Consider the following 26,651-nt stretch of genomic DNA (forward strand, 5'->3'; position numbering starts at 1 on the left):
TGTCATAGAATAAGAAAGTTCTAGAGACCTGGGTTCTAGTTTCATTCTGATTCCCAAGAGCTAAGTGGCATTGAGCATGTCTCCAGCCCTCTGTGGGACTCAGTTTCCCCATTTGTAAAATCTTAGGGAAGAGAATGTGTTGAGGAAAAAGAAGGGATCCTTACGGGCTTTGGAGTCTTACGGGCTGGGTTCTAATCTCATTTTTCTGGCTGTGTGTCCTGATGCAAGTTCATTAACCTTTCTGAGTTTCCTCACCTCTAGAGCAGAGGCCGTAATATCTACCTCATGGGATTCGGGCAAGTTAAATGGCATACTGTGTGCAAAGAACAGAGCTTAGTACCTGGCCCACAGGAATACCTTTTGTTAAGGTGTCATTTACACATAAATAAATGCTCAGGTCTTAAACATTCAGTTTTGATGACTGCATATCAAGATAGAGAACACCGCAATTACCTCGGAAAGTTTCCTCAGGCCCTCTCCTGGGCAATCCTCGCAGGAACCACCCCGGATCTGATTTCTATCACCCCAGGTTAGTTGTGCCTAACTGAGAATTCCCTGTGAATAGAGCCGGAGAGTCCGCATTGCATTTGTGTTCATGGGCATGTTTGGCTTCTTTTCCTCAGAATAATAGTTCTGAGATTCATCCCCGTTATTGGGTGTTCGAGTAGATCATTGCTTTACTGTGTGTAGCATTTCACTGCACAGACACACTGCACTGTATCCATTCTGCTGACCAGCACCCGGGCCATTTCCAGTTGTTGGCTATTATGATGAAAGCTGCTGTCAACCTTCTAGCTAGAGCTTAGTACAAGACGTCCACGGATAGGGATTTTCATTTCGCTTGGTAACCACCTGGGAGCGGAATACTGGATCATAGGGTAGATGTCTAACTTTGTAAAGAAACTCCCAGGTGGTCTTCTACAGTGGCTGTTTCATTTTGCACTTCCACCAGCAACCTGAGTGTTCCAGGCACTCCACACACTCCCCAGCATTTGCTGTGGTCAGTCCTTTTTGTTTTCGTCATTCTGGTATCGCATTGTGGTTTTAATTTGCATTTCCCTGATGACTAATGAACTCCTTCCATGAGTTTATTTAGAATTTTTTTTTAAAGGTAGTTCTCCCCTTCGCTGCCATGTGGCTTTCAGCCTCCATGATTTGAAGGACTGTTGAATAACAGGAAGGCACCATCTACTAGAAATCCAAAGAGCTCTCCCACTACAAAAGCAAGCATGAGCTCAGCCTTGGAACCCTTCCCTTAACTTTGGTTTCCCAGGATGTGGGGCTAAGGATGTGCTCCTCTTCCAAGGAAGCCAAGATCATGTTTTAATGATGATAATTTTGTCCCTGATCGAATACTCATTTTCCTTGCTCCCATTTATAAACTGCTACTATGCGGTAGGCACCATATATACACACAGTGTGTCTAGTTTTTACAATAGCCCTGCAAGTTCGTTGTATGATCCCCATTTGGTGGACTTTGAAAATCAGAGATGGGAATTCCTTTGCCTAACGCCACACAGCCACATCGCCATGGAATCAGGTGCAAAATGTAGCTGCCTGGCTCCAAAATCACATTCCCCAAGCTGCCTTCAGAACACACACACATGCACACACAGGAACTCAGTCATAAAAAGGAATGAAGTGCTGATATACATGCTATAACATGGATGAACCTCAGAAACATCATGCTAAGTGAAATTAGCCAAACATAAAAGGTCACATATTGTGTGTGATTCCATTTATTCAAAATATCCAGAATGGGTAAATTTATACCTACAGACAGAGTAAATTGATGGTTGCCAAGGGTTCAGGAGAGAGAAGAATGCGGAAAAACTGCTTAATGGGGTTTCCTTTAGGGGTGACAAAATTAACTTGGAACTAGATAGGGGTGGTGGTTATATAACATTGTGAATGTACTAAATGCCACTAAATTGTACACTTTATTTTTTAAAATATGTTTTTATTAATTTTTAGAGAGAGAGGGAGAGGGAGAGAGAAACATCAATGTGAAAAAGAAACACTGATCAGCTGCCTCCTGCACACCCCCTACCGTGGATCGAATCCACCACCTGGGCAGTGCCCTGACAAGGGAATCGAACCAGCAACCTTTGGGCGCGTGGGTCAACACTATAATCAACTGAGCCACACTGGCCAGGGCTAAATTGCACACTTTAAATAGTTCATTTTATGTTTCTTCACTTCAGTAAGATTTTTTTAAAACCCCACCCAAGAGCATAATTTTACCATTAGTGATTTAATCCTTTGGGTAGTGATGCCTCCAGAACCTGGACCCAATCTTTTCCCCTGCAGACAACCCTCCTTGAGAATTCCAGGGCAGAAAGGGAGGAAACAGCAGGATGACTGAGTCAGCCCTGGAGTCAGGCTGCCTGAGTTCAATTCTAGGCACCCCCATGTCCTCACCTGTAAAATGGGGATGATCATGTTACTAACCTCATGGGGTTGCTGTGAGTCATGCATGCTGTGAATCATGCATGCAGAGTGCCTGGGCACATGTAATATTTATTAACAATACATAACAATATGCATTGTTAGGGTAGGCCACCTTCTCCTAATATCCTCCATGCTACAAATATTTACTGAGCATCTACTATGTGCCAGGCACTATTCTAGGCCTTGGGGATTTACCTATAAGCAAGAACAACAAATTCCTTTCTTCTTAGAGCTCACATTCCAATTGAGGTATAAGAAAACAGACAAAACAACTAAAACACATAGTATATTAGATGATGGTGTATGCTCAGAGGAAAAATGAATAAGGGCGAGGGATAGGAAGTGTTGGGGAAAGGTTATAATTTTAAATTGGGTTTGAGAAGACTCCCCTGAATAATCTGAGGGAGAGAGCTATATTCATTTCCTATTGCTGCTGTAACAAGTTATACAAACATATGGCTTAAGACAAGACGAATGTAATATTTTACAGTTCTTGAGGTCAGGAGTCCAAAATGGGTCTCACTGGGCTAAAATCAAGGCGTAGGCAGAGCTGTCCCCCTGAGTGCTCTAAGAAAGACCCATCCCCTTGTCTTTTCCAGCTTCTAGGAGCTGCCCACATTCCTTGGCTCATGGTCCTGCATTACTCCAACCTATGCTCCTACCATCCCATTTCCTTCCCTTTGACTTTCCTATCTCCCTCTTTTCCTTATAAGGCTTCTTGTGATTTTATTGGGCCCACCTGGATAATCAAGAATAATCTTCCCATCTCAATATCCTTAATTTTATCATACCTGCAAAGTCCTTTTAGCCATGTAAGGTGACATAGTCCCCAGTCCTGAGGATTTGGGGGCCATTATTCTACCACTTGAGGCATAGTATCTAGAGAAAGCGGGAACAGCTAGTTCAAAGGCCCTAAGGCAGCAGTTGCCTCGCCTGTTTGAGGAAGATGGTGGCCAGTGAGGACGCAGTAGAGTGGGCAAGGGGGGAGTGGTCTCTCACAAGGTCAGAAAGGTGAAGGAGGTGGAGTGGCTCTTGCAGGCCCTTTATGGGTCCCAGTGAAGACATTGGCCTTTACCTAAGTGAGATGGGAGCAGGGGAGGGACGTGATCTTGTGGGTTTTAACAAGATCCCTCTGGCTGCTATGTCGAGGACAGTCTATCCGTGAGGAGGCTGCTGCACTATCTGGGCAAGATGATGGTGCTGGACCACGGCAGTAGAGGGAAGTAGTGATACAGGTCTCATTCTGGGTTTTGAAGGTCAAGTTGCAAGGAACCACTAAAGGGTCAGAAGTGGAGTGTCCCAGACGAGGGGCGTTAAGGATGACTCCAAGGTTTTTGGCCTGAGGAACTAGAAGAATTAGGATGCTCTTTAAGATGAGGAAGACCACAAAAAAGATCGGACTTAGGATGGCTGGTGATAGATCAGGGATTTGCTTTGAGATGCACCTCAAGTATCCCAATGGACATACTGAGTGGGAAGTCAGACATATGAGTCTGGAGTTTAGGAGAGGGGTTGAAGGGATTTGTTTGGGAGATATCAACATATAGGTGGTATTTATTTTTTTAAATATATCTTTATTGATTTCAGAGAGAGGAAGGGGGAGAAAGAGAGAGAAGCATTAATGATGAGAGAGTCATTGATCAGCTGCCTCCTGCATGCCCCCCACTGGGGATCAAGCCTGCAACCTAGGCATGGAATGGAACCTCGATCTCCTGGATCATAGGTTGATGCTCAACCACTGAGCCACGCCAGCAGGGCCATAGGTGGTACTTAAAGCCATGAGCCTGGATGAGACCTTCAAGGGAGTGGGTGTAGAGACGAGAGGACCAAGGACTGAATGTGGGCCCCGCTGGTGAGGGGAACCCAGTGATGCTGGAGGAAAACCAGGGAAGATGGGGTCCTAGAAGCCAAAAGAGCTGAATGTTAGAAACTGTCCAGAGCAGGTATGGAATGGGGGAGGGTGGGGCAGAGGATGACCACCCTTGCTTTCCTAGGCCTGTTGTCCAGCAAACAGCCTCTATGGGAGATAATTTAAGGGAGTCGGACCTGCTGAGGTGGGGGATCTTGCCAGGCCCACTGTAGCAGTGCAGGGACCCTCAGAGCACTGAGCCTATTGACACTCACCGAATATTTTACCAAGTAAAGGGCCGTGAACTTGGATCCAAGTCTGAGTTCCAGCACTCAAGCAGTCAGGATTTCAGTCTCCTCTCTCTAAAACGGAGATGACACACGCTCACCCCTAAGTTCCTCCTCATCAGTCATGACATGTGGGAAAGTGTTTGGCAAACTGTAAACCAGCTGGGCAAAGACTTACTATAGGTTGAGGCTTTTCCTTGGCAGCTGACTCAGGGCACGTGGCTGGACCTGTGTGACCCACCCCACACCACATAAGGCCTTTGACTGGGTTTTTCTCAAGCCGCTCTGAGGACAAGCAGCTTCTTCCTCAGGCAGCAGGAAGTGGGGAATGAGTGGGGCCTGGTCCCAGTGGAAACTCTAACACACACATGGACATTCACAAGTGTTTCCAATGACTAAGGGCCACACAAAACAGCTGGCTGGACCCTTCCTAAAAGTTGTCCCAGAATGGCCCCAGCTCTGGCCATCCTCGGCCACAACATCCTACTTCTCTGGGGGTGAGCCATTCCTTTACCCCCAGGGCAGGAACCAGGCTCCCCCTGACCCCAGGAGCAGACAATACACAGGAGCTCAGCATGCGGGGCAGTTTATTCACATTTACTTCCCCCAAACTTCCCACACTGCTCAGGGGATGAAAGAATTGGGGGGTGGGGGGAGAGACATGGGATATTCATGGGATATTGTAGAGGTAGAAGCCAAAAGGCTCCCCTTGAACGTGCTATGATGGGTTGAAGAGGTTGGTCTGAGAGTGACAGTCCCCCCATTTCAGAGGCTCAGAAAGTCGGGCCCAAGAAACACACACTCATTCAACCAAATCTCTTCCATCTGCCAGAGGAGAACCAGGCATTACCCGGCCCAGGTCTTCTGCTGGCCCTCATGCCAGGCACCTTTCACACCTGGCGGCTGCACTACTAGCCGCGGCGTCTTGACCTAAACAAAACAGGTGAGGCCTGGCTCCACCTGCACAAGCAAAGGAGACAAAGGTGACTGATTAGCAGATCCATGGTGCACAAATAATGGGAGGGCAGTGCTTGTCAGCATTAGATAATGGCTCTAAAACGTAGTGTAAATCCACAAGGTGGGTTGGCTAAAGGCTGGACTCCATGATTAAGTAGAAAACATAACTAATCTGACCCAACTTCTGAACAGACAGACTTCTAAGACAGCCTCTGCTCACAGGGTGTTTCAGGTCCCCTGGCTCTAAACCATCAAGGAAGCAGAAGGAAGAGGAAGTGGCAGTCTGCCCAGCTGGGACCTGGGGCTGTCACACTGTCCAGGTCTCTGAGCCTGGGACGGAGTCAGGAACAGGACATGGAGTCCCAGGAGGGCTGCCTCCAAGGCTCTCGCCCCTCCTGCCCGGCTCCACAGGCCTTGTCTTCTAACGCTTCTTCTTGGCCTCTTTCTTGGGCCTCTTGTTCGTGGAAGGAGCAGCAGCCTTGGGCTTCCTCGTCACCTCCCCACTTCTGGCCTCAGTTGGTTCTGTTTCCTGCATGGTGATAAAACAAAGAGTCCTGCTTAGATGAATCAAGCGTGACACCAGCAAAATGAGATCATGTCTGAAGGGACTTTGCAAACTGAAGCACAGAAACACAAGGGATGGGAACCATGATGGCTGGGACTCAGGAAGGACATGTGTGCAGGACAGCCCCTGGGAGCAGGATAGCCCCTGGGAGCAGGATAGTTAGTAGGAGGAGGCCCGAGGGCAGGACACGGCCTTTGGAGTCTCACAGGCCTGGGTGGAATCTAGGCTCCCACATTCCAGCCAAGTGACCTTGTGGGCAATCTGCTTCCCTTTTCTGTGTCTTGTTTCATCCACCTGTGAAATGGAAATAGCAATGCACACCTTACAGGGCTAATGTGAGGAGGCAAAAATGCATGAAAAGCACCCAGTAAATGTAGTTGCACTCAGTGGCTGGCTGTTCACCCTGGGCAGAGTCTGGGCAGAATTTGGGTGAGGCCCCAGCCAGCTGAGGGGCAGCCCCACTGTGGCTTGCTCTCCTTCTGCCTTGCTGTTCTCCTCCTCCCATCCAACCCACAGAATGCCAGGGCCACAGGGGTGGAGAGCGCCAGCCGGCAGGTAGGCAGCCGCTGCACTGTTCTGTGGCACCTGGCAGAGGTGCCCCACAGGGGAGGGCAGAGGGCAGCCTCAGGGCAGGACTCCAGACTCTCCCAAGGACTAGAGGAGCTCTGGTTATCTGTGGTGTACATTGTGATTTCTTTCCTATAAGATTTGGCTTAAACAAAGGTTCTGTGGCTTAAAAAAGGTTCAAAACTACAGATCCAACCCTGGCTTTCACTGTGCTGATATAAAAGGTGGACTCTAGGGAAGGGCCCTGGCCTGGCTACTCAGCCTCACGTCAGAAGAATCTGGAGAGGACTCAGTCCTGTTGAGTGTCCCCTCCTCCTCTGGGTGATAAATCACAGTGCCACAGCCAGGCAAGACGTCAGCAAGGTCCATCTAGCTCAGAGAGCAATAACCATGGCTCCTGCCTCATCCAGCCCACAGGCAGACTTCACTTGGCCTATAGAGTTTACTTTTAAGAATTAAGCCAATTGGGAGATTGCCCATTCAATCTGGATCCATAGCTTTCTTGAAAACTTTAAACATCCAGTGACACTAGCCCAGAATCCTCTCATCAAAGAAGTGGGCTGAGCAGCAGCTGCCCATTTATTCATGTGTCCACAGCTCCCATGGCCCTGGTGCCCCCAACACTATGAAAAGAAAATGTTTCTCGGTACCTGTGTTCTTTTATTAAATGGGAAAACAAAAAATAAAAGACTAAGACTATTAGGAGGGAGCACACTTTTTCTGGGCGAGAAAAACATTTTTCCCTGCTTAACTGACCAGCTCCCAGCTTCCAGCTTGCTTTACGCTCTACCCTTCCCAGCTCACCCACTGCCCCTGGTCCAAGCCTCCTCCCTACAGAAAAGGCAGGACCTCGGCTGGGGAGGGGCAGTCCCCGCCCAAGGCCCAGTCCAGAGGTCCTGTGGCTCCCTCTTATCAGCCTGTACTGTCTTCTCTCCATCCTGCCAGCTGAGACATCCGATGTAAAGGCCCAGCCTGTCCCAGGAACCCACCAGTGATCTTCCCAAGATAATAAGGAGGCTGGTCTCTCCTCTAGCCAAGTCTCTGATGGCAGCTCTGGACTTCCCCAGCCTGTCTCTCTGTGCTGACACTGTTTATGTAACTTGGCAAAAAAAAAAAAAAAAATCCCATTAGAAAAGCAAACAAACAAAAAAACCCTCAGAGGAGCCAGTGTCAAGTGCACAGGCTGCAGGCTGCTGAGCTCAGCGGGAAGACTACTGTTTAAGGCAAACCCCCACAGGGAACAATGCCTTTGGAGACCTTCCGTGCAGCACCAGTCAGACCCTGGAAACCAGTGAGTTCCTGAGTGCCCTGGGCACACAGGCCCTGATTAGACCAACAGCTTATGCACAGGGAACTTGCCAAGGCCTGCCAGGATCTCCAGGTGGAGCCTCTCTCTGAGCTCAAAGCTGAGTACTTCCTCCAGTTTCAGAGGGGCCCACTTCAGAATCCAGAGACGATGACACCTGGCTGCCGTCCCCTCTGATTCCCTCGCTCCACAGAGCCTCTTTCCTGTGCCTCATCCTTTCTGGCACCTTTCAGACCTCTCCCCTGATCCAGCTGCCTGTCAGACAGCTGAGGTTGGAGTCTGCCAGGCTGTCCCGGCCAAGCATGGTCCCTTCTCCAGCAGGCCAGGGCCTCCTCCCACCCTCTCCCACCTGCAGGCAGAGCAACCAGAGTCCCAGTGAACCCACACGCCCCCCTCCTCCCACATCCAGTCAGTCACCAGGTCCAGTTGATTCGAACTCCTCTACCTCTTGGCTCAGCCCTTCTCTTTAGCACCAAAGTCCCTACTTCAGTTCCAACCTCCCGGCTAACCAACCTCCTGGCTCTCTAAGCCATTCCTTGGGTACCTGCCAAAGGAATTTTTCTGAAGTTGCTGATGCCCCCACCTTAAACCTTCCGGTGGCTTTCCATCGCCCACAGCCTCATGTCCCACACCTGGGCATCTAAGCAGGCCTCCTCTCCAGCCTCATCCGTGCTCTTCTCCACCCCCACACTGAGTCAGGCCCCAGAGCTCCCACTGGTCACCCCTAACAAGAGAACCCTTCTTTCCTTGGCCTCCCAGTAAAGCAAAGCCCTCCTCATGGTTTTCCCAACCCAAGAACACACCCCTACTCACTGTCTAGCCTTCCTTCTCTGCTCCTCTACTTGCAGCCAAGAACATCCCACCCCCACCCCTAACCGCCATGTCCCCAGGGACCTTTTAATGCCACTATTATCTTATCATAGTTACATGTTCTCAGGTTGGTCTCCCCTACGGGCCTGTGAATTACTTGGGACAGCTGAAAGAAAGAAAGAAAAGAAAAGAAAAGAAAAGAAAAGAAAAGAAAAGAAAAGAAAAGAAAAGAAAAGAAAAGAAAAGAAAGAAAGAAAGAAAGAAAGAAAGAAAGAAAGAAAGAAAGAGAGAAAGAGAGAGAGAGAGAGAGAGAGAGAGAGAGAGAGAGAAAGAAAGAAAGAGAGAGAGAAAGAAAGAAAGAGAGAAAGAGAAAAAGAAAGAGAGAAAGAAAGAAAGAAAGAAAGAAAGAAAGAAAGAAAGAAAGAAAGAAAGAAAGAAAGAAAGAAAGAAAGAAAGAAAGAAAGAAAGAAAGAAACAGGCAAGACCTCACATAACCATGGGAACTTCATTCTTATTTATGAAAATTCAACTTAGGACCAGGCTAGTTGTGGGCATGGAGGACACAAGCAAATTTAAAACCCAATATACATACCATGAAGCATATATGCCTGGACATATCAACCAATAACAACAACAGCCACAACAGCTGCTCATATTATTTACAATATACCAGGCCCTGTGTTCCATAGTCTGAACATCTTATTTTAGCCTCACAAAGTGTCCAATGCGCCCCATTTGATAGTTGAAAGAAGAGATACTCAGAGGTAATATGACTTGGCTAAGGTCTCAGCTGGTGAGCAGCAGAGCCAGGATTTGAACCAAAGCTCTTAACGGTTATATACAGTATAGCCTCTCCCAGGTTCCCAGGGTTCTCAGGGTTATGGAGACAGAGAATCTGAGTCAATTGTGAAATCAACTCTCACTCTGTGTAGTAGCCCCTGGAACCACAGGGTGACCATGAAATGACAAGGACAGCTTGTTCTAGATCCTATTTGTCAATGGGTCATCCAGAACCCACCCTTTGTGCCTAAAGTTCCTACAGGAGTCAGGAAAGTGGGTTAGTGCTCCTCGAGTCATGCTTTACTTTTTACAGGTGAAAGCAGTTCTCTGCGGGTGTGTGTACATATTCCAGGCATTGAGTCATCTGAACGCCCTGTCTCCTCACCCAGACCTCCTCCTCCCTCCCCATCTCAGTTTTTGGCATCGTCACCCACCCAGTTACCCAAGCTAGAAAGCTCCGCTTCATTTCTGAGCTCTCGCCATTCTGTGGTGCCCCACATCCAACCTGTCCCCAGATCCTGTCCACTCTGCTTTCCAGTGGGCTCTCAATCCTACCCGGTCCCCTCTGGATATACACTACTGTATATCAGACTCTGCAGTCTCCTGCCTACCTCTCATTCTATCAGCCTCCCACAGGTTTTCCTCACCACCTGCCACACTGCTTTCAGAATCTAAAACTGTTGTCTCAGGAGACCATGTCTGTTTTCTGCTTTAAAAGTGTCTCTGGTTCCCTCTCAGTATAAAACAAATTCCCAGAGCCTACGCGTGGCCTCCAGGGCTATTCCACACCCCCCTTTGCAGCCCACTCTGTCATGGGGCCACTGTTCAAGACAGCATCCCCCAGGTACTCTGCTCCCTTTCATGCTCTGCACAGGCACTCAGCGTCCATGACCCATCTCTCTGTGCCCAGTGGAAGCAGTTCTGTGCCAGGCACCCTGGGGTAATGAAGAATAGAACGCACACTTAGTGATGTGCACCATGTGGGTGCTTCACAAACATCAACTCAGCGAGCCTCCCATCACCCTGACCAGCCAGCCACTATAAGCTCCATTTTACAGGTGAGGGAACTGAGGCTCACGGAGATTTAGTGACTGGTCCAACGGGGCACAGCTGCCTTCCCCCCAAGCTGTAGGAAAGCAATGGCAGCTGTTACACACATGCTTCAGCTGCTGGGGTCCTAGCCACACAGAGCTGGAGCTCCAAGTCCTTGGCTGGCAAGAATGACTCAGAACGAATGGCTGACTTTTCATTTCTCTTCAACTGCATGTTGCTGGTACAAGCCAGGTGGAGGGCAGACTCCGAAAGCTACAGCCCCGCCTCTAAATCTGGGGGCACCTCTCCTCCTCTGAAGCAAGTTTTAAGTTTCCTCAACAATCACACTGTCGAGAATAAAAGACAACCTCTCCTGCCTGCAGGCTTCTGGGTCCACAGGGATGGCCTCTGTGGCAGAGGCCTCATCAATAATGAAGAAGCTCCACAGCACTTACGAGGCCAGAAAATTGCTGCTATTCATGAGCTTCAAACAATCAAATCTGTGCCACATGCATCAAATCCCTCCCGGCGGGGAAAGCGCACAGAATTCTATGGTTTCCGCTACATAGCTCAGTGTGGACGTGGCCCTATAAATCAGGACAAAGTGTCATTCTGCGCAAACTGAAACCAGGCTTTCCTCTAGAATGGTCCAGGAAAGAAAACCACTGTGCTCAGCTTGGGAGGCCCCACACACCTTACTGCACCTGATCCTCAAGAACTCTGGGGGCCAGGCCTAAGTGCCCTCCTTTCACAGCTCAGCACACAGGCGCACGGAGTGGAGAGTGGGCCAGCACCCAGGCCAGATATGACCAGTGCTGAAACTCCTGCTGCCCCACTGTGCGCTCTGCCAGGGCCCTGAGAAGGCCCTGTGGAGATGGAACCAGCACTGGCCTTGAGAGGAGAACAGGACTAACTGAAACAGGGAGGAGGGGAGGCTGTCCATGTGGGCTCGACAAGGCAAACACAGACACAGCGTACAGGACATGGTTGGCAGGCAAGGAGAACTGTGATTAGTGAGAACAGCCATAGGAGCTCATTCTAGACACAATTCAGCACAACACAGCCCTTCCCACTGGCTGGTCTGTGGCTCCCTGTGTGTCCAACTATCTCTCCCACAAGCCGGTACACATCTCGAGACCATGTTTATACCTTCACCCTGCCCACCACACAGCGATCTTTCAGAGACGACTCACCAAGTAAAAAAATCCCTGCAGTCAATTCAACTGCAAACCCCTCCTGAGCTTAAAAAAGTACAGGGCAGGACTGCACAGCTGGTTCTGCAAGCCTGTCTCCCACAGTGTTAAGAATGGGTATACACCTGCCCAGGTTAACTATTTACTAGGGCAGCCTTCACTGGCAATGGGGAGCCTAGTATAAAATCAAGACCCTTGTGCAGAATTTTCCAGCCACTGCCCCACTGCTCCAGGAGGGTGCCATCCAAACCCTGGTTCCAAGGCTGCAAACACTGAAGGGCTTCCTGGCTGACAGTGAAGTCCACATGGGCACCACACTGAAAGCCATCACTCTTGCCATCAGTTCTGGTGAGTTCCCCTCCACTGATCACAATGCTGGGCATCAACTAGTCTTTGTCTGCCCAGCACCCCCTTTCCTTTAGGGCTCTGCCCTTTCTCTATGCCATGTGGTTCTAGGGGCACCTCTCAGTCCCTGTGGCCACAGGAGTGGCCAGTTAAGTGCAGCCTGGCAGAAACTGTACCCATTGCTCCTTCCCACCTGTGAGGGAGATGCGAGCATGTGAAGCAGAGGCCTTCCATGAGTTTAGCAAGCGGGCTGAGGCAGAGAAATGGCCTCTCTTGCTTGTAAATCATGAGCAGTAGGATGCAGCTGGGGCAGCTGCAGCCATCTTCCTGACATGTGGCAAGGGCCTACAAATAAAGTCAACACTTACAGGAAAGCCTCTAAAGAGTAGAGACAAACAGAACCCAGAAGACCTTTTGAGCCTCTGAACCCAGCTGGGCCTTGGAATTCCCAGTTCTAAGAGCCAGTACAGTTTTCTGGGGAAACTGCTGGAGCTGAGTTTCTGAACTAAGGGTCCCATTAATATAAGAAGAGACTGTGGCAATCCCCAAAGATAGCAGAGTGGAGGTGAAGGTACCTGGTAGCTGGGGAGATGTGACCTAAACATCTAAAGGGATTAGAACAGTCAACATTTAAACTACTAGCAGAGTTTATGATTAGTTTCCAGATGAACTATTACTATCTGCTGCATGAGTCGCTGAACTAAGGCAACACCCACTTGCTGAGGGTTGAGTGGATCCACATTCTGTGTAGAAACTGGTCCAAGAGGCCTGGGATCAGCTCAGGCAGGCTTTTGAGATGGGAGGGGAGACGGGCTCCCTACCTCCACTGCCTTAGTACCCACTCCTGAAACTCCAGGAGTTGGGCTCCATCACTATGGCACTCCACTATGAGAAAAGTTGTAGACTATCTTCCCAGAAAATGTGCCTGAAAATGAGAACATCACATTTTTGTGCACAATTCCAGGGAGCTCAGACTTCTAAAGCCTACCTAGGGACACCCTAGGAACTCAGGAACTCCCCATTGAGAACTCTGTTCTACTGAAACCAAATTCTGAAGGGCAGCAGCCTGAACAGGACATCGTCGTCAAACTGAGCAGCTTCTCCTAAATCACACAACTATTCTCACTGCCGGTCTCTGTGGGGACTGGGTTTCCACGTCCTCTCCTTGAACCACTGGGTGGTTTTCAGGGAGACCGCAGTCTCCTGGTCCTCTGCCCACAGCTCTGCCAAGGCCCCTGAGAGCAAGAAGAATGGAGACTCCAGCTTTGTCTGCACAGCACTCCTGCTCCTCTGAGAACTGGCCCTCCCCTCATCCCCTAGAGATCACGCCACAGGATCCTAACCTCCCCCCACACTGGCCACAGCTGTCCCAAGCTAGGCCAGCTACAGCTCCTTCCCTGGGGATTTTGAAACTGGGACCAAGCAGGAAGGCAGCCTCCAGATGCTGCAGCTGAAGGACGTGGCCTCTGGGGGCTGTTAGTGGCCATGTTTCTTCTTAACCACAGCAACAGACATGGAGGAAGCAGGGCCCGGGTGAGAGAAGTGAAAGGTAGAGAGAGAGAGAAGCAGAGGCGAGCAGATGGTGAGCGATGAGGTCCTGGGGTGCCACCCCCTGCAGAGGCTCAGCTGCATCCCTGCTCAGGAGCAGCAACCCCATCTCCTCAGTATACCTATACTGCACAGAAGTAGATTCAAGTGGTTTGGCAATGTCTTAAGTTCAGGCCTGTCCTGAACTTTGATTTCCCTTGAAAAGCTTAGCAATTCATTCTTAGGGTTTCAAGAAATAATGCTATGCTGATTCCCAGGTCTCTATTCCCAGCCCCTCACTTGGTGTCTTGCTATTATCACACTGCATACTTTGTAGAACTGAACACCTCCTGTCCTCCCGAAATTGGTTTGTGCTTCAGGAAATGGTCTAAGGACTAGACCGGTGGCTGCGTAACAGAATCACCTGAGCACTGGAAGAAAATACTGATCCAGCGCTTCAAATAACAATGAATCAGAATCTCTGTGGGTGCAGCCCACGCTCAAACAAATATTTGTTTTCTGGGGTCCTAGTTTAATGAGGTGTCAGTGAGGGGGGAAAAGTTCTCATTTGGCTTAGGATTCCAGGAACTTTGGTTTTGACTTTACCAACTGGTTCTTGCTCCTGCTATGAAAAGGAAGGGGGTGGGGTGGGAAGCATTTGTATGTGTTCCTTTTTTCTTCCCTGATTACCCCCAAAAGAGCTTTCAAATAATCTCCTAAGTATTGAAGTACTAAAGTCATAAACTAGTTGCAAAAAAATTAGCTTACTGGAACAGAAAAGACATTCTTTTGCTTTTCAAAGGCTTTCCCATCATCTGGAGCCAAAAATATTATCTTCTGACCCAAAAGCCACTAATAAACCTTGTTTCTTTCTATAGGCCAAGCAAGAGAGATGATTTTGCCCTAAGCAACAAGGCAAAAAGAACAAGATTATTCTCTGGATCCTCCCACCCCCACTCCTGCACTTTCCCACCTCGGGCCACCCTCTACTTCCAGGTACCTCCCTCCTGCCCTTCGGCAGCCTGGAGTTCCACAAGCTTTCCCCATTCCCACAGGCTCCTTTCCTTCCTAAGGGCTCCCTAGCCCCAAGTTAAATGCCCCCATCTTTTCCCCTCTCTGTCCAAATTCCAAATCTCAGCTAGCTGCTAGGCACAGTCTCTCAGCAGTCTTAGGACTATTCCTTTCTTTTTAAGATTGTTTCTGCACAGAATACTGTGTCCTCTCTCCATCTCTTTAGGAGTTTGAATGAGAGAAGGTTGCATTATGAGGGCACACAGAGGAAAGCTGGCAGTGGAATCCCTGCATAACTGGGGCATTTGCTAGTGATGCACCAATACGAAGTTAAATTAATGGTACTATATTTTGTTACTGATCCATTGGAAAACTGAACAAAAAGCCTCAAACAGTACGCTTCAGTTATGAAGACAACTCACTTGTGTGAGCCTCACTCCCCTAAACTGCAAGATAAATTAAAATGAAAGCTTATGTACTATATTTCTATTTTAAAAGATGAGGTTATTGTCCCAAATTAATCTCTAAATGGCAAAGTAGGTGAGGAAAGGAGGAATGGAGGCATACTGTCAACTCCTTGCCTCAAAAGAGCTCAACCCACTGGGTGACAAAGAACCTCAGATATCAATAAGGGCACCCCTTTCTGAGTTTCCTCTGGCCTTGCTGACTCCCCTAGCTGCACCTCTCATGCGCCCTCTGTGCTCCAGCCACCATCACCTTCACTCAGTCCCTGAACTAGCTGCTCCTTTACTGCACATGCAGTTCCCTCTCCCTCAGGAAGGACGGGGGAGAAAGAGCCCTGCCTCCCAGTCCCCCCTTTTCATACACTCTCACAGTACCCTGTACTTCTCAGGAAACATGTATGCTTCACATCTGCCCTTCCCCCAAGGACCAGCAGCTCCTTGAGGGCAGACACCACATCTTTCAGCACAGTGTGACATGCAGTAGGCGCTACATAAAAATCTGCTTAACACCTGTGTGAACAAATAAAGTATCAATCACATGGCTCAATGCCACCAGGCGGGAAGTTGGAGACACACTGTATCAACAAAGCCCAGCACAGTCCCTGCTGATTTTGTTGCTGTGATATATATTTTTAGTACCCAGAACCCAACCCGAGGAGCTGAGGGTCACAGAGAAGGACTCACCGCCTCGTAGGACTTGGGAACAGGAATGATGATGGCCAGCACACAGATGAGCTGGAAGATGGCCCCCAGGAAGAGTCCATACCGTAGCAGGTTCTCCAGAAAGGTGGGCTCAGGCACCTCAGGAGGTGAGAAGTCCAGGTCGGAGGCCATGGCCTCAGCTGCCTGCTGCCCGAGGTCTCCTCTGACTCACCACACTCCAGAGTCAACTTCTAAAGTCAAAAGATAAGTGTCATTTTCTACAGCTGACTTTTATATCGTCCCACTGTGCAATACACACACATACATGTAGGAATATATAAAGCAATTGTGGTGAGGTCTTAACAATTCTTGAATCCAGGTGGCAGATACATGGATAGTCATTGAACCATTCTTTCAATTTTTCAGTATGTTTGAAATTTTTCCAATTATAAATTAGGGGAAAATAAATAAGTAAATGCAAACACTTCAACAAAAGTCTCAAAGCAACACACATTTACTGAGGGACTGCTAGGTTACAGGTCTCTCGTGTGTTCATTTATTCATTCAACAAATGCTTATTGCACACCGAGCACTGAAGCGTGAGCAGAACAGACACACCCGTTCTCTTGGAGCCTACACCTCAGGAGACAGGCAAAGAACACATCCCGATGGGAACGCCAGCTATTTACAACTGTTCTGAAAAAACGTAAGAAGGGCATCATTTTATTTTGTACAGGGTGACAGGAAGTGCTCTCTGAAGCAGCGAGGGGGATAAAGTGGCAGAGATATGAAGTGCTAGAGGGAGCCACCAGAACATCGCAGGGAACACATTCCAGGCAGAGACAAAAGCAGTGTAGAGGCCCTGGGGCAGGGATATGCCAGAGAGAGGGGCACAGGAGGGAGAGAGGAAAGAGGTAAGGTCACAGAGGTAAGGTGGAGGCTGACCTTGCAGGACCCTCACGATTTCGATTTGATTGAGTAACATGTAAAGCCACAGAAGGGCTTTGAGCAGAGAAGTGACATGGCTTAACTTACACTAATGGGGGAAGGAGAGGTGCAGAGTGCACACGGAGACCAGTGAGGAGGCTATTGCCAGTAACCCAGTAAGAGATGCTGGGGACATGGATGGCAGGGGCAGTGGTGGAAGGTCCGGCTTCAGCCCACCTCTGGCCTCTCCTTTTAGCAGGGCCCCCCAATCCTAATACCCTGGTCAAGCTGAAAGAACTGCCTGTAATTCTCCAAGAGCCCTGGGCTCTTCCACAGTCCTGGACCTCTACCCAAGCTGCACAATCTGCCAGGAATGCCCTTTCCTGTTTTGGCTGCCTGGCGAAGCCCCCCACTCTACCTCCAAGGCTGAGCTCAAGTGCTACCTCCCCAGCGTGTCTTTCTTATTGCCCCCCTCCTACCCTGGTATGACTGAACTACTCCCCCTCTACCACAGCACTCACAAGTGGCTTCCTTCTGCCCATCTCAACAAAAAAGGGGCAAAATTACTTTGGAAGCAGGCCCACCTGACTCCAAAGTCCTTTGTGTTTTCAGAGATCTGCCACAATGCAATTTTCTGTGAAATATGAGCTGTCTAACATGGTGACCAAGAGTCACATGTGCTATTGAGAGTTGAAATACAGCTAGTCCAAGCTGAGAATGGCTGTTAACTACACAATCAATTTAGAAGATAGTATGAACATAAGAATGTAAATTATCTCATTAATAACGTGTTATTTGATTACATGTTGAAATGATATATTGGGTTAAATTATTTACATTATTAATTTCACCTTATTTTGAAAAGAACAAAGTCAGAGGATTCACTTTCTGATTTCAAATCTTATTACAAAGCTACAATAATCAAAACAATGTGGTGCTGGTATAAGAATCTAGGCCAGTGGAATAGGATACAGCTCCCAGAAATAAATCCTCACATATACAGCCAATTCATTTCTGAACAAGGGTTGCAAGACCATTCAGTGGGGAAGGGCAATCTTTTCAACAAATAGTGCTGGCAAAACTGGATATCCACATGTGAAAGAATAAAGCTGGACCCCTACCTTACACTATATACAAAAATCAACTCAAAATGGATCAAAGATCTAAACTTAAGAGCTAAAATTATAAAACTTATGGAAGAAAACATGGGGGAAACTTTCTGTGACACTGGATGTGACACCAAAAGCACAGGCAGCAAAAGAAAAAAATAAAATGGGCTTCATAAGAATTAAAAATCTTTTGTGCATCAGAAGACATTATTAAGACAGTGAAAAGACAAATTGGAAAAGTTTGGTGGTCTCAGAAAGTTAAACAGAATTACCATAAGATCCAGCAATTCCCCTCTTAGGTATATACCCAAAAGAACTGAAAGCAGGGACTCAACCAGATATTTGTATATCAATGTTCACAGCTGCATTATTCATAATATTCAAAAGATGGAGACAGTCAGGAGTCTACCAACACATGAAACGATGAACAAGATGTGGCAATTACATACAAAGGAAGGGCATTCAGCTATAAGAGGAACAGTATTCTGACACATGAATGAACCCTAACATTATGCCAGGTGAAATAAGTCAGACACAGAAGGTAGAGAGACACAAACTAGAACATAAGTAACCAGGGGCTAAAGGAGGGGAGTGGGGGATTATTGTTTAATGGGTATAGTTTCAGTCTGGCATGATGAAAAAGCTCTGAAAATAGATAGTGGTGAGGGTTACACAATATTGTGAATGCCACTGAATTGTACACCTACAAATAGTTAAAATAGTAACTTTTATGTTATGTATATTTGACCACAATACAAAATAATTTTATGTTTCATTTTACGTTTTAAATGTAGCTACTAGAAAACTTGCAATTATACTGGTGGCCTGCACTGCATTGCCACAGCATAGCTATGGCTAGAGACTGCCCAAGACCTTCCTCCACTCTGGCTCTACAGTTTCACTGCTTCGCAATACTTTTCCAACATGGAGGAGTGACTACAGAATAACAAAAATGACTTCTAGCTAAACAGGCTTGGGTGCAAATGTACACTGTCTCTCTCAACCTGGTCCCCGAGGAAGGCTCATGCCTGTGCCAACAAGATGGCGCCTTCTCACACTGCTTGTCTTCTTTGGGAATAGTCTTCAAAGCCTGAGGTCCCCCTTTCCCCAAAGTCCCCAGAGCTTGCTGGTCTTCATCCCCCCAGGAAGGATCCAATTTCTGGAAAGAACCCAACGTCATCTGGACCCAAGTGTGGTGAATCAGGTGGGGCCGCAAGCTCAGGAATACCATGTTTGGTCAAATGCAAGGCATGACACAAAGACACCAGGCAGATTTTTGGGGGTGGCTCATAAACTGGCCCTGAAGTGAACTCCAAGGCAGCCAGGAGAACAGCCTCACCAGAGGAGCCGCACAGCCCCACAGGGCTCTGGATCCTATGACCTGTCAATAACAAGGTGCGGGAAAGGTCTCTCATTTCTTCAGTTGCACCATATACACACACGGTTTTTCAAATGCCTTCAGCAGCTCTCCCCTCCCCTCGCCTTTCCCCACCCCCTTCCCCAGGCCTGTTTTCCTTGCCTCTCTCCCAGAAGCTCCAAGGGCCCTTCTTCTACCTCTGTGACTTGTTTCCTGAGCCCATTTCTTCTGCGGCTCACTTCTACCTCTGTGACTTTCTAAACAAACTTTTGGAGGAAAACAAAAATGCCTTCAGCCTCAAGCTTTACTCTTAAGGCTGTAACAAGCCTACTTGGCTTATTGATATTTAGATTTATTAGTGCTACTAACAACACTGTTATGAATAATTGTTGCACAATAAAACATGGGGCCAGGAATCAGGAATCACCGGCACAAACTTTGACTCCATCAGCAATCAGCTACACTTTGGGCCCATCTCGTGACCTCCTGGAGAATGGATGTCCTCATAAGCCAAACAACAATATCTATTCAAAGCTACAATGCATTTAGGCTTCTTTTCTTTTTTAATCATGGCAATTAGGCAATATATAACAAGAGCTATAAAAGTGATTATATCCTTTGAATGAATAACTCACTTCCTACAATTTACAGTAAGGAAACAATTCAAAAGAAAAGGCTTCAGGTATATAAAAGTTCATGGCAGTGCTAGTCATAACACTGAAAAACAGGAAGCAACTAAAGTGTCCAACAATGACAAAATAGTTAACCCAGTTATGGCACATCATGGCCTATTCCCCCTTCACTAAAAAGGCAAATATAAATGTTGTGTTTCAGGTCAGGGGAAAGTCTTTGCAAAATAACATTAATTGAAAAAAGAAAACAAAAATGGTGATGGAAGAAAATTTGACTTGGGGAAGTGAACACACAATACAGTGTACAGATGATGTGTTGTGGAATTGTGCACCTGAACCCTATATAATTTTGTTAACCAGTGTCACCCCAATTCAATAAAAAGGAGAAAAAGTTTTCCAACTTAATCAGAATGTTCCCACCTCCAACACACAGCTTTACAAGATACAAAGCATATAAAAATACACAAATGTGTCCCTCCCAAATAAAACACTGCATCACAAAAAGAAAAAGCAATGATATAAACACTGTGACTGCAACCATTAGAAACTGTGATTTCTTTGGCTAAAGATCAAAAGAGGCCATAGGAAAATGTAAATAGTTGCTGTGAAAGTGAAGGGGTCATTAGTTTTAATTTTTGGAATAATACTGAAACAATGAATACAATTTACAAGGAAAATTCTGCCCTGGCCCATGTGGCTCAGTTGGGTGGAGCCTCCCTTGTCCTGTATACCGAAAGACTGTGGGTTTGGTTCCTGGTCAGGACACACACCTAGGTTGTGGGTTCAATTCCTAGTCGGGACATGTAAGGAAGGCAACCAATCAATACTCTCCCCCCCCCTTCTCCTCTAAAATCAATAAGCACATCCTCCAGTAAGGATTAAAAAATAAGAATTAAAAAATTAAGAAATAAAAGGAAAATCCATGCCCTATGTACTTCCTTCACAAGACATTTTATAGGGTATAATGAAGCGCTGTCCAATAGAACTTTCTGCAAGGATGGAACTGTTCTATATTTGTGCTAATATGGTAGCCACCAGCAATGTGGCTTTTGAGAAACTGAATTTTATTTAACTTTAATTTAAAGATCAATAGTCACATGTGGACCCCCATATTGACCCATGCAGGTATAACAGGAGGGGTGGTTTTTAAAAACTTATGAAAAACAAAATGTTCTATACACATTGTGTATGCTTTAGAATTCCTAATTTTCTCTGCACCCCTGTACTTTACTTCCCAGCCTGCTTGCCAGTATTTCTGGGTTTTCCTTTCCTGATCACAGAAGTCACATGAGTCCGACTCATCCTTCAGCTCCCAACTAGCAGTCATTACCCTCTGGCTTCCTGTGATAGGTTCTGTTCACCACCACCCCACGCACCCCAGCACTGTCACAGCAGTAGCAGTGAATAAATCATTTGCCAGAAGTGCACACACTCATCTCATTTACTTCACAACCAGCCCAGGAGGCAGGTACCACTAATGAAGATGAGGAAACCGGGGCTTGGAGAGGTTACATGGCCCAGCCAGGGACTACTTGGCTCAGAAGTGGCTAAGTCAGGATTCAAACGGGCTGGCTCCTCCAGACCCTGAGCTCTTAACCACGAGGTCAATGGTTTTCAAACTACAGGCTGTGCCCCATTAGTAAGCTGTGGAAACCATTTCTAAAGCTATAACCAGCACTTTTTCTTTTTAACCTTATTAGGCAGCACTTTAAATAAATGACAATAGAAAATAACACATTAGTAAGGGTGAGCATTATGTCCTGAAGTTTTTTTCAATCATATCCACCTACAGCCAAGTATGGATGTTCTGGGTAAAAACTCAAAATGTATTTCTTTTTCTAATCCTCATCCAAGGATATGTTCTTATTGCTTTTTCAAGAGAGAAAGGGAGAGAGAGGGAGAGAGAAATACCCATCAGTTGCTTCCTGTACACGCCCTGACCAGGCATTGAGCCTGCAACCTTTTGGTGTACAGAACACCACTCCAACCAACCGAGCCACCCGGCCAGGACCCAAAATGTATTTCTTATTGTTTGAGAAATACTACACTGAGTCCAATGTTTCTTACTTGTGCCACTATAAGCTCCTGGAAAACAGGGACCCTGGGTGCATCTTGAGTTAATTCCTGGCCCTGACTGAAATATTTGGTAAATGATGAAGCCTATGCCTGTTTCCCACCTTTAAAGCAAGAGCAGATGCCTCAACCAACTGCCTCATTTAAGTATGAGGAGTTGAGAGGCACGGGGCTTGCTTAGGCTTTCCCAGTGAGTTAGAGCAGAAATGAATATCCTGCAATGTCTCTAACCCTGTGGTGCTCAGACTAAAGAGCAAAGGGGAAATTCCCCTAACAGAATTTAATAAAAAGTACATGCCCATTTATAACCAAACATGGAAAAGAATTTCATAAGGTTACTAGACCCCCTGAGGTTCATACCCAAATGCCAGACACTAGTGGTCGGAGGCATTCACTCACTGGACAAATATTTATTGAAAACCTACTATGTACTGGGCAATATTCTAGTTCCTGCCATGCAGTTTTCATACAATTAGTGGCACTCACACATATACACATGTTACGTAATGTCAGGAGTATTACAAGAAACTATAAAAAGGGAGAAAAGAGGTGCTATTTTATATGGGGTGGTCAGGGGAGGTGACATTCCCCAGAAGCAAGAAGCAAGCAAAGGAACAAGTCATTAAAATATCTGCTAGGGTAACCCCAGATGAAGGAACAGCAAGGGATAAGGTCCTGAGGCAGGAATGAACTCAGTGATCAAGAACAGTCGAGTAAGCAAACTGTGAAGGGTCAACAGGCCATTACAAGGACTTTGGCTTTTCCTCTGCGTGAGAGAGGAGCCAGTGGAAGGTTCTTAGAGATGATGATGATGATGGCATGGTCTGACTCATCTTAAAATGGCCCCTCTGGCTATTGTGTTGAGAACAGACTGTAGGGGACAAGGAAACCAGTTAGGAGGTTACTGTAACAGGCAAACAGTCACACTTGCACCAGAGCAGTAGCAGTGGAGGTGGGAAATTCTCAGGTTATAGATATATTTTGAAGAGAGAGCCAACAGGATTGCTGAGGTGAAATCTGAAAGAGAGAAGTTAAAAAATAATCCCTGAAGGTGAAACTATTTTATATGATACTGTAATGGCAAATACAGGACATTAAGCATTTGTCAAAACCCACAGAACTTTACAGCACAAAGAGTAAACTTTAATGTGTGCAAATAGATTTTTAAAAAATCATTTAGGAGGTCAGGGTGTGTCAGATGGAATGTAGAATGGGACATTATGAATCTAAATCTATATAAATGCATTAAACAACTTCACTGAAGGGGTCGGGAGAATTGGGTACCGACTTCAGTAACTTTGGAAACGAGTAACATCTATAAGACTAAAGGAAAAAGGAACTATACATGTGCACTGTACTCCAGTTATTAAGTTATCCCCACAGAGGATATAGGTTAACAATTCTGAAGCCACTATATATGTACACTGGAATTGAACAATTAAGTAAATGAATGGGAGATGGTGAAAGCTAAGTTTGTAACCATTGGAGTGGAAGGTTACAGATAAGCCAGAGACTAGCATGATTCACATGGAATGGATGAATTGCAGACACAGTATAAACTCATGTTCAGCTTAATATAGATACCAGTGGCTACATATAGAAATATTTATAGATATGTGTAAATATACAAGTTAGATACACACATAGATCTCTTGCTCTATCCACTGAGAGGGCCTAGAAGCACGAGCATCCCAGTAGCAATGAGCACACCTAGCACGCAGATTTTGGTGTCTAATACCATTCTCCAATAAAAGGAACCAGGAGTCCTTGGAGAAATTATTAATTCTAGGACTGAGGCAGAAAATATGCAAGATAAGCCTGGAGCAGAAAGTAAAGTATTCAACAGAACAAAGCATTGATTGGGGTATGTCAAAGGGATATAGGACACAACTGAAAGGGAGTAACTACAGTAGAAAAACTTGACTACCTCAAGTTAGTGATCCAGATTAACATCAATAGTGCTAACTTATATTTGGTAGTATGTGCCCTTGATGTGATATGAGAATGGCACTTTCTCTTTGTGGTCTTCCTCACTCTAGCTCATAACTCCACAATCTAATCGTGAGAAAACCACCAAACCCCAATTGATGGTCATTTTATAAAATAGCTGACTAGTAACAAAACTGTGAAGTTTATCTAAAACAAGTCTGAGAAACGATCATAGCCAAGAGCAGCCTGATAAGATGTGACCACTAAATGTATGTAATGTGGTATCCTGGAACAGAAAAAGGACATTGGGGGGAAACTGAGCAAATCTGAATAAAGCATAGATTTTAGTTAATAATAACTTTCCAGCCAGCCAGGCGTGGATCAGCCATTGAGCATCGACCTAGGATCCAGGCAATCGGGGTTCGATTCCCAGCCAGGGCACATGCCAGGGTTGCGGGCTCAATCCCCAGTCCGGGCGTGCAAGAGGCAGCCAATCAGTGACTCTTTCATCATTGATGTTTCTATCTCTCTCTCCCTCTCCTTTCCTCTCTCTGAAATCAATAAGGACATATTTAAAAAATAATTATAATAACTTTCCAATATTAGTTCATTAACTGTGAAAAATGTACTTTACTAATGTGTTAATAAGGGAATTGGGTGTGGGGCACTTGGGAACTGTTGTATCTTCACAATAATTATGTAAATCTAAAACTGTTCTAAAACAAAAGGTTAGTGAAAAAGTCAACATTTCAAAATAAGTAACCCCTGAGACATTTATAGCTCTCCAGACTTAGCAAATAGAAAGAAAATCTTCTCTAAGACTGAAAATCCCAGATTCCAAGTGTGTTAGTAGACGATTCTTGGCTTCCAATACATCGATTTTAAAATTCTGTTCGTAATTCAACTAAAACAAACTACGGGATAGACAATCAGCCTCACGAGTTCGTCACTGTCCCATAGCGATGGGCTGTGTACACCCAGACCCATCCCGTTACAAGTTCCCGAGAACGCTCGAGAGGGGGTTAAAACTGTGCCCTGCGAAAGGGCGAGCCAGCCCCCAGAGCGGTGAGAACCCGCAGCCCAGGCTGGGACCCGCGTACGGGTGTCCTGCAAAACGTAATGAACAGACTCCAGCTTGTTACCGCCACTTAAAAAGTGTGAGGTTCCCCATATTCGTTCCCCGCTTGTTTGGAAAAGAATCCACCCGACACGCACCGCGCACCTTCACCGTCGGCTCCGCACTCCCCGCCCGCTGCACGGGAGGGAACTGGGAGCTGGGGAGGAAACCAGGGGTGGCCCGCGGCCGCCCCCCGCGAGCTCCGGCCCCTCCGGGGGCTCCCTCCCGCCGGGGAGAGGCCAGGGCACGGCCCTGAGGAGCGCCGGGTACGGGCCGGCTCTGGGCAACGGCGCTGGCGGTACCGGGCGAGGCCTTCCACCTGCAGGAACCCAATCCCCTCCGCAACTAACTTCCTAACGAGCCACTGGAAAGTTGTTCCGGCCGCGCGCAGAGGCAGAGGCCGGCGGACCGGAGCCGCCAGGACAGCACCGCACGGCCGCCCGGCCCACGCTCCACTCGGTTCCCGCCGCCCGCGACTCCGCCCAGCCCTGGGCCGCGGCCCGGCCGCCCGCGCCGCCGCACTCACCGCCCGCGCCGCCGCCGCGCGCCGCTGCCCCGGAAGTGGTTCTGCGGACCACAGAGCCCGGAAGTGACGGGCCTGAGACGCCGCCGCCTCGGCTCCGCCCGCGTTGCCACGGCTGGTGCTGTGCTGGGCTTTCGTCCGGGCTTTGCGGGTTTGAGCCGAAGGGAGAGGCCCGGGGAAGCGAGGCCGAGACCCCCTCGCTTCTCCGAGCCTGTGGCCCAGCCCGTTTCAGCAAACGCTTATAGGTGTTTCTAGAAGAAGCCCCAGTCCTGCGCCGGGCCCTGAGCCAGCGGCCCGCGACGCTGAGGGCGGGGAGACGGGCAGGCGCGTCGCTGTGATTGTAACGGGTCCAGGCGGTTGGAGTGCGTCGGCACCGCCGGGGCACCTCTGCCTCGTGCTGGACCAGGCCGGTGCAGCCGCTGCCTTCAGGGAGCCGGCGTTCCGGTGGAGGGAGAGAGACTGAAATAGTTAAAGGAACGTGCAGTCATGGAACGGGACAAGTATTTGAAAGGCGCGAATAGGGCTCGGGCCCGCGGAGGGGCAGGAGGCCGCGTTCCGGGTGCGGTAACCCGCCTCCGCCAGGCCCCCATGGTTTGTGCCCCCTGATGTCCTTGCCCTTGTGTGCGCCCCTCCGACACCGCGTAGGGCAGAGCAGTGTAACCGGTAGGACACTGGAAGTCTGCAGCGCGAGCTCCAAGGTTAAGACATAACGCCTTTGCTCTCCTTCGATCACGCGTGGGGAACCCGCGTGGCGAAGACGGTCAAGCAGCCCTGGAGAGAGGCTCCTGCCAACAGCCGGCTCCAGCTTGCCAGCCGTGCGCGGCCCTGGAGCGGATCCTCCGGTCTCGGAGGCCTTCAGACCGCAGCCTTGGCCGGAATCGTAAACATGGTCTCATGAGAGGCGCGGAGCCAGAAACACTCAGCAAAGTCACTCTTGAACTCCCGGCCCACAGGAATCGTGAAATAATAAATGCTACTTTTTAAGCTCTTAAGTTTCAGACTTATTTGTTGTGCAGCATAGATAAGTCATACGTAGATCAAGGAGGAGAGGGGTTGGATGCTGGAGATTCAAAAAAGAATTAAGGCCCAGCCCGCGTGGCTCAGTGGCTGAGCCTCGACCTAGGATCCAGGAGATCGAGGTTTGATTCCCAGTCAGGGCACATGCCCGGGTTGCCGGCTGGATCCCCAGTCGGGGGTG

General features: G+C 47.8%; 1 protein-coding gene across 4 annotated transcripts; it reads right to left on the minus strand.

The window, feature by feature from the left end:
• Positions 1 to 4,004: 4,004 nt before the first annotated feature.
• MANBAL (mannosidase beta like) lies at positions 4,005 to 26,437 on the minus strand. Of its 4 annotated transcripts, none has more exons than XM_081148568.1 (3): positions 25,457 to 26,437; positions 15,829 to 16,037; positions 4,005 to 6,073 (listed from the first exon to the last, which is right to left on the minus strand). In XM_081148568.1, the coding sequence occupies exons 2-3, from the start codon at positions 15,976 to 15,978 to the stop codon at positions 5,966 to 5,968; spliced, it is 258 nt and encodes an 85-aa protein (XP_081004694.1). In that variant the 5' UTR covers positions 15,979 to 16,037; positions 25,457 to 26,437; the 3' UTR covers positions 4,005 to 5,965. The 4 variants fall into 4 exon arrangements, with proteins under 4 accessions (XP_081004694.1, XP_081004695.1, XP_081004696.1 ...); XM_081148569.1 differs by lacking the exon at positions 25,457 to 26,437 and adding an exon at positions 25,281 to 25,450; XM_081148570.1 differs by lacking the exon at positions 25,457 to 26,437 and adding an exon at positions 25,036 to 25,450.
• Between the last annotated feature and the right edge of the window lie 214 nt (positions 26,438 to 26,651).

The sequence above is a fragment of the Miniopterus schreibersii genome, assembly GCF_964146895.1.
Source record: "Miniopterus schreibersii genome assembly, chromosome: 10".
Taxonomy (NCBI): Eukaryota; Metazoa; Chordata; class Mammalia; order Chiroptera; family Miniopteridae; genus Miniopterus; species Miniopterus schreibersii.